The 11,276-nt window shown below is 41.8% G+C and overlaps 2 protein-coding genes across 9 annotated transcripts in view; one reads left to right on the top strand and one right to left on the bottom strand.

Annotated features, from left to right (window-relative positions):
- srpk2 (SRSF protein kinase 2) overlaps positions 1-3,781 on the top strand; it is a 69,012-nt gene extending 65,231 nt beyond the window's left edge. For all 7 annotated transcript variants that reach the window (XM_040026192.1, XM_040026196.1, XM_040026191.1 and 4 more), the window contains one exon: positions 1,313-3,781. In XM_040026192.1, coding sequence (XP_039882126.1) covers positions 1,313-1,497 — 185 coding nt within the window. In that variant the 3' untranslated portion in view covers positions 1,498-3,781. The remainder of the gene's footprint in view (positions 1-1,312) is intronic.
- A 148-nt stretch (positions 3,782-3,929) lies between these two features.
- Positions 3,930-10,115, bottom strand: adck2 (aarF domain containing kinase 2). 2 transcript variants are annotated; one of them, XM_040026198.1, is made up of 8 exons: positions 8,680-10,100; positions 8,379-8,525; positions 8,111-8,239; positions 7,935-8,030; positions 7,550-7,828; positions 7,120-7,251; positions 5,267-5,320; positions 3,930-5,162 (listed from the first exon to the last, which is right to left on the bottom strand). In XM_040026198.1, the coding sequence occupies exons 1-8, from the start codon at positions 9,541-9,543 to the stop codon at positions 5,022-5,024; spliced, it is 1,842 nt and encodes a 613-aa protein (XP_039882132.1). In that variant the 5' UTR covers positions 9,544-10,100; the 3' UTR covers positions 3,930-5,021. The 2 variants fall into 2 exon arrangements, with proteins under 2 accessions (XP_039882132.1, XP_039882133.1); XM_040026199.1 differs by lacking the exon at positions 8,111-8,239 and having other exon boundaries at positions 8,680-10,115.
- Between the last annotated feature and the right edge of the window lie 1,161 nt (positions 10,116-11,276).

Here is an 11,276-nt window from a genome sequence, read left to right on the forward strand (position 1 = left end):
TGTCAGTTTCCTGTTAATGATGCTTGAATCATGACAATGCACGAGAAGCTTCTTTTTAATAATTGAAAAATTGTGTGTTTTATGTGAGCAGGTTCCTGCACCATTTTAAATATCAAATTGAATGCTTTTCAAGGCATAAAGAAAATTATGTATAACTAGTCACTTCTAGTCGGGTACACAGCTATTCAGTAATCCCTACAGCAAGTGGATATTTGGAGATCACAATATATCGACAGGGACCAATATATTTGCTAATACTGGCTATTTGATCATATCTTGGTAACAACATTTATAATGTTCAATCCATGAATATTTAAAAAGTAGAGAAGAGATGAAAGAAAAACCCTTCAGACATGTTATGAGTGCTAATATTGCATAATTTGTCCACCAGAGGGCACTCCTGGAACTTCCCTTTTAGCCTTACACATAAACAACCAGCTGATTGGAGCAGAGGTAGAGTGTAAACAAGTAATCCACAAAAAATGTTATTTTTAAATTGCATTGCAATAGTTTCTTAGTGAGCACTCATAAATAACTACACAGATAGCGTTAGGTTTAAAATAAAAACCACAAAGCATGCTTTTCACTTTAACTTAATAAAGTTATTTCCGACTGCCATGTTTCCTACCAATGTGTCAAGTTTAATCACACATGGTGTATAACAGTTTTATTTGTTTAAAGCAATTTCACAACAACAGTAATCTCTGATTATTCCTTATGAGCAAGACTTTGGAATGCTGTCGACTTTTTCTGCTGCATTTTCTTTAAATAATTCTGAACAGAAATTAAACTGTTTTTGTAACGAGATGTTGCTGCTGAATTATCAGGATTTCACTGATGTGGGCACCATTGTTTTTTTTCTAACTCCACTGTTCTGGAGAAAAGGCAGAAATCTCAGAGGCCAAAGCTAAAGCTGTACTATCTGCATGTCTGGGTGCTTCTAGAGTTAAAGGATACGGCTGGTGGTGTTTTGTATTTTTCCTCGTGATCAGCAAATCCCAGAAAAAAGCCAAAAACAACTATGCCACAGTCACATCTCTTAGTTTTAGCAGATTAACACACAGTTTGTGCTCTGCCGAGTACCGAAACAAAACGATGGTGAAAATAAGCAGGATTTGGCTACGGATTCCACATCTTGCTTATTTTCATGTTTTTTCTGGTATTTGTGGAAAACAAGTCAACATTATATACCACCAGTCTTTTTCCTTTACTCAAGAAATCCTTTTCTTTAAATTTGTTGGGACCAACATTTTTCAAACGTTCCAGTTCATCCTACCATGCCAGTGACTCTGCTGTGTGTGGCCTTCTGCAGGTGAACTGCGGCACATCACCAAGCTGAAGCCGTGGTCCCTGTTTGACGTGCTGGTGGAGAAGTACGGCTGGTCGCACGAAGACGCCGGTCAGTTCACTCACTTCCTTCTGCCCATGCTGGAGATGGTGCCTGAGAAGAGGGCCTCGGCCGGCGAATGCCTCAATCACCCGTGGCTCAACTCCTAGCCACAAACACTGAGCAACGCCCTCCTCCTCTTCCCTCCTGCCCACCCAACAGTTAGCCCAAACACCACCCCCACCCTGGTGGCAGCCTTTGGAACCCCGATGTGGAAAGAAGCTGGCAACAGATGAGAAGGACCTCCTTAATGCATTATCTCACATATCCATTTCATGCTTACCTGAAAATGCTTAACCTCCCACATTTCTTTTCCCAAAAGGAATGTAAAGACGAACTTGTGGAGATAAAATGACAAAAACAATCAGACTGTTGGAGGATGAATGCTGCCCACTTTGGAAAAGGGAGAAGTTGGGCTCTGCCTGAAAGAAATGTGCTTTCTTCTCTTTTTCTGCCGTCAGGATGCCGGTCAGTCTCTTACATCTGTCTGTCTCTTCCTAATTATAATTTTTAAAAAATCTGTCTCGGGCGATGGACAGCTGCTGATCTTCTCAGTATTTTGAAAGAAAAGTCAACAAGTAGCCTTGATGCATTGCTGATGGCCCACAGCTCCATCTGCCATGACCTTTACACAGCCAGGGCCTCAAACTCAGATGAGTGTGTGTGTGTGTGTGTGTGCGCGTGTGCGTGTGTGTGTGTGTGTGTGTGTGTGCGTGTGTGTCTTATTGAGCATGTGTGAAAATGAGCGTACGTGCCTGCGCTTAAGATCTGCCTACACAGACCCTCGTCTTTTTTCCCCAATCTAACTTCCTTTCCTAACCATGGAAGAAGTTCCCATATCAAACTCTGAGTTTACACCCTAATTTCTTCCAGGAATCCCAAAACACCCATCTGACCTGTTTGTTTCCCCACATTGCCTCTCTCCCCTTCCTAAATGAGCGTCATGATCCTGCCCGGGGACTGCTGCAGAAAGCTGGAGGGCAGCCAGTCCTCCAGGGGGCAGCACACTGAAAAGGAGGACAGAAACAGTGTGGGCTGTGCAAAAATACAATCAGTTCAACAAAGAGGAGGACTGCTTGGTCTTTAGAGACTCTTTTTAACAATGCATGGAGAAGACTGAAGGAGCAGCATGAAGGATTATGAGAAACAAATGATGGATGCTTTGTTTCCTGTTTCATCACACCTCTTGGACATTCTGTTAGAAAGATTTACATTAGGTTAGGATATTTGGTGCCCCCATCCCTCTGCCCCCAAAATGAAGGTGGCTACTTTACAGTCCCCTTCTCCACCAGCTTTTGACATTCCTAAATCTTGATCCATCATTCCTTGACTTTAATTCCCGAGAACACTTCTGTTAATTCCTACTGTGGCACGTTTACCAGAACTTATTGGTACTATTTCCCCCTTTTTTGCCCTTATAAAGAAACCCTTTCTTCCCTGAGCTTCTCCAGAAATGGGATGGTCACACGGAGGTTGCACTTGTCTTTGTAGATGTCCTTCAGGGATTTGAAACCTTTGTATATAGAACTGAGATTTGGCAACACAGATAAGCGACCGTGGACGACATTTCAACACGCAAGCATCATTCCAAAAAAACAGAAGAAGAAAGAAAATACAGAGGTGGTTGTTGGCAGAACTTGACTTCCTCTGATATAGTGTTTTTTTGTTTTTGTTTGTTTTTGGGTGGGCTGCCACAGCTCAACCCTGCAGGAATGTTCAAACTGAACTGCGCCACCTGGTGGCTGGACGAGAGTACTGCATTGCCACACTGCTGCTGCTCTCAGTGCCAACACTCCAAGACGTTCCACTGTATCTCTCTACTTAATCCGTAATGCTCTGTCAAACACACAGACAACCACAAACTCGCATCATCACAATTAGTCCAGTTGCCTATTTTTTCGCAATAAATGAAAACAAAAGATGAGTATAAGTAAATGGTGAGATATTTTTAAAAACTATTTAATTCATTTAAAAAAAATGGAAAAAAATAAAACTTTTCTCTGGTTGTCGTGACCGTGAACAGAATCTCGTCTTATACTGAGGTGATTGTGTTTGTCTGTTAGAGATGTTTTTATTTCTTCTTTCATTGCAATTATTAATGATGATGATGATGATGATGATTATTATTAAGAGGTTTTGTTTTGTTTTTTTACACTTTGCACCTCTCTCCCCTCCCTCCCTACTTGAATAGTGCTGCTTTGTCCAGGCCCTTGATGGTGATGGGAAAAAAAATTCAACAGTTTTGCAATAAAGGATTTTGTGATGAGGTTCTTTTTATTATTTTATTTGGTTTCTTTTTCACCAAAACCTCCTGAACTCACTCTCAGCCATGCTGACTGTTCTTCCTGATGATATTGACAGAATCGCGTCTTGTCTGTTTTTCATTGACAGATTTAATAAAATTGTAAATTAATGGATCCTGTGCCCTTGATGCAGTGAATTTTCTGCTTTGAAGTTGCACTTGGCAGCAGTCGACCTAAACATGTCCGGTGAACTTATGATCGCAAACTAAAGGCATCGAATGAATAGAAAACAAAGTCACTACAGGTTCTCTTTTTATTGACATGAATAACTCACATTCAATCTAATAATTTCAAAAATACACTATATTGCCAAAAGGATTCACTCACCCATCCAAATCATTAGTCAGGTGTTCCAAGCACTTCCACTGTCACAGGTCTATAAAGTAATTTCCCCACTCCTAAGTATTTCACAGCAAGCTGTTAGTGGTATTATATTGTGTAATAAGATCATGGGATGCTGAGGTACATAGTGTGCAGAGGTCACCAACTTGCTGCACAGTCAGTCGCTACAGAAATTAGCTCAAGAACAGTGCATAGAGAGCTTCTTGCACAAATGTGCTTCTGGAAATGGTCAAAAATTCCCACAAACACACTTCTAAACCTTATGGAAAGCCTTCCAAGAAGACTTTAAGCTGTTATAGCGACAAAGGGTGAGCCCACATATTAAACAATATGAAAGTTCAATATGCACGTGAAGGCAGATGAGTCAAAACTTTCTGCAATATAGTGTATGCTACAATACCCAGGTCAGTTTTGTGTGTTACAATTAGTCAACACATTGTCAACCTAGTGTATAAGAATGTGATACAGTACATTGTGATTCACACTGAAGCAAACATGGTCCACTCAATTACATTTTTAGGATTCAATAAAGGATGGAGTGATAATAGATGTCCTGAGATCAATATTAGTCATTAAACATTAAAATGTGCTTTAAAATATCAACATGTGATTTTAGCAGTATTTTGTTTTAGATCGTAAATCCCAACAAATGCCCTCTGGTGCCACTTCCCCCCTCCGACTCAGCCAACAGCCTGCAATAAACTTCAAGGGGTGTAGTGGATATTTTAGCCAAACAGATAACACATTTCCTAATAGGAGTGATAAAAGTGGGAATACCCACAAATTTGACCATGTAATGAGGTATATTTTGGTATCACCACTATGGAAATATGGAGGAGACGTGTATGCCACACAGGAATGTCTTGCATTGTAAGCCTAAAGACAAACGTCATGATATTATTAGGATGTACACATGAACTGTAGATCCACTAAAGGCATACTACGCTTGTGTGTACATTTATTATACAGCTGCCTCCTTTATGTGTGCATCACAGCAGCGAGGCACAGTTCTTCAACAGCAGGGGTTTGGCTAAATCCAGAATGTCCAAGTTGGGATCGAGAGACCTTCCCAGGCCTTCCAGCACCATGATAGCGAAAACTATTGAGGAAAAGTTGCTCTCCAGCTTGACCTGGAAACACGGTGACAAGCGAAATACATATTTGACAGATAAATAAGATTCTGTTAAGATCAATTTTTTTTTTTTAAAAGTATAAAAACCTGGTGATGTTATACCTTGTGTTTGATGAGTAGGCCAAAGACTCTGGAAAGTAAGTCAGCTACTTGGACCTGCAAGCAAAGAAAACAAACCCCAGCAAAGAACTATGTAACCACTATTAAAATCACTGATTATGTAGTGAAGCTTGTCCATAGTGTACTGCGTGTTTTGTGTTAACTTTCCTCATATCTCCAAAAGTTGATTCTGTTCATCTGGACGTAGCGTTTTGTGGGAGAAACGTTTCGTCACTCATCCAAGTGACTTCTTCAGTCTCAGCTGACTGCAGGTTTCCCCAATCTTATAAACAGTACATTTGACTCAAACCAGCCCACTGAAGGAACAATGGGCTGGGAGGTCAGTTCCTTAATCTTAATTATGCAAATTCTCATGACCATTGATCAACAACCACTGACCAAAACCCACTGATCAATGGCCATGAGTACCAGTCAGAGTTGGGGAATGGCTGCAATCACAGCATTGTAAGATGGCGAAAGATGTACCCTTAGGCCCCCTCCTCGATTCAGAGATGGTCTTTCCCTTTTCATGTAAATGGCCTCCTTGACTCCGCGCTCAAACCAGCGTTCCTCCCTGTCCAGGATGTGTACATCCTCATCCTTGAAAGAGTGTCCACTGGCCTGTAGGTGTACATAGACTGCAGAGTCCTGGCCTGACGAGGTAGCTCTTCTGTGTTGTGCCATCCGCTTCGCCAGAGGTTGTTTGGTTTCCCCGATGTATAAATCCTGGCAATCCTCCTGGCACTTAACAGCGTACACTATGTTACTCTGTGTCAGGGGACCCGATCCTTGGGGTGGAACAATTTTTGGCGCAGCGTGTTTTGGGGTTTAAAAGGTTTTCGCTTGGGCAGCAGTTGTCCTTCTCTCCTGGATCGACTGGAGCTTTCTTTAGTTGCCTTTCCAGCTTTGACAAAAGTCCAGCTGGGATAACCACATTTACTCAGGGCCTTCTTGATGTGATGTTCTTCTGCCTCCCTGGCCGCTGTGTCAGTGGGGATGGTGTTCGCTCTGTGTTGTAGCGTCCTAATGACACCCAGTTTGTGCTCCAGTGGATGATGAGAGTCAAACCTTAAATACTGATCCGTATGTGTAGGTTTACGGTACACGTCAGCTTTTAGATGTCCCCCATTACTGACGGAAACCTCACAGTCTAAGAAGGCTAACCTGCCACAGGAATTAGGATCCCAACGAGGATTAAGGAATTGACCTCCTAGCCCATTGTTCCTTCAGTGGGCTGGTTTGAGTCATTATGCAAATGTACTGTTTATAAGATTGGGGAAACCTGCAGTCAGCTGAGACTGAAGAAGTCACTTGGATGAGTGACGAAACGTTTCTCCCACAAAACGCTACGTCGAGATGAACAGAATCAACTTTTGGAGATTTACTTTCCTGGATGATTGAGAATGCATCAAGAAACTTTCCTCATACAAATACGACAAAGACATTGACTCCACACACAAAAATGAAAACCAATAACTGATTTGAGTTTGGATTGGCCAAATTCACAACAGCTTTGGTTTTGGATTTTTATGATCAGGCCTCTCGTACAGTTTATTGCTTCACTAGAAGGTTTTTAGATAAGAATAGTTTTGCATGAATTTATGTTGAGGCCAATTTATTTTATCTACACATTTTCATTTATCAGAAAGCTGTAGTGAAGAGGAAAGCGATTAAAAATTCTAAAAGCAAACAATACAGATACAAAATAGACATGTATCAAGTTGCTGGAATCACAAAAGGAGTGCTAAATTTAAAAATAAAAGTATTCTATAATATTATAATGTCTTCTACTGTATTACATTAACCACCATCATCATCCTGGTCATAACACACACAATGCAAATGTTGGTTCATACCTTTCCCAGTGAGAGGGTGTTGCTGCTGAGGGCATGATCCACCAGCTCAGCCATCTCCTTTTTAAACAGCGCGGCATCCTTGCACTCATTAGCTCGGGCATGATTCAGAATCAACTCTGCCACACGCTCACCCTGGGACAAAAAAAAAAAAAAAAAAAAAAAAAAAGCCACACAAGAAATTCTGTGACTGTTTCATGGGTGGTGGTGTACAAATGACCAAAGCTGTGTCACTGTTCAAACACTTATCGTCATTGCAGATTAGTTAAAGACTGTTCTCATTCACATTTAGGCAGCTTATACATTGATGTTCTTCACAGTTTCATTCAGACACCCCCACAACACTTAGTCTTAAGTGCTGTAGGCACTTTACATAAAATGGCACAAAGTACATCTTAAAGAAGCTATAAAATTTTCCTGCATCGGTTCCTACCTGACGCAGCACCACAGCTGTGAAGACAGCCTTAAAGTTGGCAAGGTCGCGGTCACTGAGCTGGGCTACAATGCCAGCATCCAACAAGACCAGCTGGATAGGACACGGCGGTGGCCTGACACTGACCACCACCGTGTCCAACAAATCAGTGAGCGTGGTTTTCCCATGGTGCTCCCCTGAAATACCAGTACCGTCTCCCGATCCAGCGAGAGGACCCTGACACTGGACAAGTATGTTGCCTGGATGAAGATCCCCATGGACGAAGTTATCCAAAAAAACCTGGAATAAAGAAGTTTACATTGTCACATGATAGCATTCTGCACACATCCTTAAGTATATAAAACATTTATCGTTTACACCAATTGCCTTGGGTTGTGGATCTTACCATTTTCAGCAGCGTGTCTACTCCCATCTTGGCTATCCTCTGCTTCACTTCCTTGGGTACCTCGGAGCTCAAGTAGTTTGAAATGGGTTCACTCTCCTGAAAACGAGGCTGAATATTAACTGAACTATGCTGTCATCAGTTAATGACCTCAATTACTTGCAGATCATTATACTCACTTCAAAGGTTTCCACTAAGATGCTTCTGGTGACAAATGGTCGCAAAGGAGTAGGGAACTTTACATAATCAAAATCACGGAAATTCGTCTGGAAACGCTCTATGTTTCTGGCTTCAAAACGGAGATCAATCTAAAACGCATGGAAATCGCACCTAACTGTGACCTGTCTTAGTACACAGAATGCTAAAGCTCTATTTAAAAGTCATGTGCAAAGTCAAAAAAACGCTTGTGCCAGGTTAAATGTAGGAGTCTGAATATTTTTACATCACCTGTTTGGTCATGAGCTTCTCAAACTCCTCCACTATCTCACACATACTGAGCCATTTGAGTCCAGGCAGGCAGTGCAGAAGCCAACTACCTGCTTTCATGAGCAACAGGTCTATCTCCACTTGTCTCCTCACTCCTGGATGGACCACCTACAACGAATCGGATACAATTTATACACACCCAACATAACATGCAAGAAAAAAAAAAAAAAAAAAAAAAAATCATACAGCATGTTCTCCTTTATTTACACTCCATGACTGTGATGTGAATCTGTAGGAGAGGAAACAATCTTGCAAGACTGACCTTGATTGCCACAGGTATCAGGCGCTCCTCCTGCTGACCATCTAGAAGACTTTTGTCCTCACTGCTCTCTTCCTCCCCACTCCCCCTCCAGAGCTGCCTCAGAGATCTTGCCATGCCCCCTAAACCAGGGATCTCCCAGGCTTCCAACAAATCGTCTTTTTCCATCTCCTCTACTATTGATTGGAAAGCTGGGTCCTCCACTTGGTCCACCCTGGCCCAGCCTCGGTATACCTGTGCAATGCATCCTGATCCCACCGGTTCTTTACTCCGAAACACCAAAACCCTTCTCCAGCCCTCCCCAAAAGCCCGCCGGAGGCACTGCTTGGTATGAGCCCAGGAGTGAGGGCGTACCTTGACGTGGAGCCTGGAGAAACTGTTGCAGAAATCTTGAGAGAAGATGTCTCGTCTAGTACTAGCCCACTGCCCCAGCTTGATGAAAGTAGGACCAGAGGTCTCAGTCACCCACAGCAAAGCATCGAGCCAATGAGGCATCCAGCGGGTAAACACCAGAACCAAGGGGTAAAGGAGAAGAAGGGGGACAAATTTGAAGAGCAGAACCAACGCCCGGAAGCTGAGGCGAAGAAAAAATAGAAGTCTGTGCACTTGGATTTTAGCCAAATACTTTTTTTCCGAAGCCTGGGGTTGAACAAGAGCTTCCTGGCATCTGACTGCACTTAAAGAACCGTTGACTGCACCCCAACATAGCAGTGTAATCTTGGGTATGCGGGTTAAAATCTGCCCCCTTCTAACAAAACCGGATCTGGTGTTCTGAATGAGTCCAAGTCTTGCAAAGGAGCCTGCTCTCTGCAAAGTGCACCTCAAGCTGAGGAGGGCTCCTCTTGCTCCAAGGGCTATCGTGATCATAATGTCACACAGCTGCTAGCTCAGTCCAGCAGCTGAACGGATCCACATGTGCTAGTTTTGTATTGCGAAACACCTTTTAGGAGTCATCTGTAAAATATAATCTTTGCTCTCTTGGTAAACACTGCAGGTTTTACCCAGAGGATTACACTTTAAAGTAAAGATGCAAACTAGATTGGCGCTACAATAGGCTACAAGCATACTTAGCTATTTTTCTACAATTTGGTAGCAATATTTGAACTTACGGTACTCGGTAGTTACTGCAGTTTCTTGACAGACGAAAAGAAACTCGATGACTCTTTTTACTTATGTGGACAAACCGGACATTTAATGCTTCAGCTGGCGTTGCTGTGCCAGCTAATTAAATGTGGATTTCCTCGTTTCCATTGATAACACAACATCTATGGAAACATTGCACTGACAGTGTACGTCCGGATATGACGCTATAGCAACAAGGTCACGTGGTTTTATCTTAAAGGTGCAGTGACAATCACGAAAAAAACTTTCAGCGTTTCAAAACAAAAATTAAAACACGTTTAGTTTCTCGTGTCTACACTTCTTATCCCACACATTGTGGGTCTGTCTCGTGTCACGCTTCTGTATTTAAGAAATTATAATTTTTCTCAACTTAACTTGCAGAAGCAATGGCTCAAATTAACCTCCGTATTGCGCGTGCGCAGTCTGTTGTAGGCGCTTCTTGCTGTTATTATTTGCAAAAGCACACGATTAATAATACTAGAAAATGAATTTTCTGAAGAAACTGCAGTGTGAATGCTGATAGCTGAATGTTTTTGGAGCTAAAATGAAATAACTGCTGAATGTTAAGTTAAAAATGTTGAATGAGCTGGAAATGTTGTATTTACTTCCTCTTCAGCACTTATTGAGCACTTTTAAGGATATTTCTTATCACTGCTATGCAGATGATATTCAGTTATATATCTCCTTTAAGCCCCAAGATGTTTCCAAGCTACAGATTTTGCATACACTCCATTAGAGGTTGCATGGCTGAAAACTTTCTTCAGCTAAATGAGGAGAAGACTGAAGTCCTTGTTTGTGCTCCTAAAAAAATTGTACCCACTGTTATGGAAAACTTGGGTCCACTTGTTACATTTGCCAAACCTCCTATCAGGAACCTTGGTGTTACTATTGACTCAGCTCAGAAGAGGACTTACGTCGTTGACTGATCCTGTGGACTGAATCAAGTACCTCCGGCAACTTTTCAGGATGGTCAGGATCCATGTTTTTACAAAGCTTACTTAGTTTTTTTATAATTTAACACTACTCAAATAAACTGAGTTGATCAGCTTCTTGAATAAAAAGAACTGCTAGCTTACTTAAACTGAGTTCTAATAACAAATTGATTAATAAAAAAAAATAAAAAAAAAGTTCAGTCTTCTTAATTAAACACATTAGATTTCACAGTGTGCAGAGAAACATTTATCAGTACTTGTCGCTCAGCTGTTGGGAGTTACCAGGGTGACTGAGTCACAGAGCCAGAGCCTTCGAAGGCTGAGAAGACCTGAAGTGAATTGACGGTCTAGCCTACAACAGTTTCTGTTGCCAAGCAACCGTGACAGCTACAGCGGTGGTGGACGGCATGTTGGACAGAAATAGAGAAAATCTTTATTTGATGTCATTCGTTTGACTTTCAGCGGAGAAAACTGTCGTTTCAGCTCTGTGTGATGTATCTGGGAGAGAATTAAATTCAAATCAGTGGCTATCCTGAGGCAATGCAG

This window comes from Simochromis diagramma, unplaced genomic scaffold, assembly GCF_900408965.1.
Source record: "Simochromis diagramma unplaced genomic scaffold, fSimDia1.1 OVJJ01000293.1, whole genome shotgun sequence".
NCBI classification, from domain to species: domain Eukaryota; kingdom Metazoa; phylum Chordata; class Actinopteri; order Cichliformes; family Cichlidae; genus Simochromis; species Simochromis diagramma.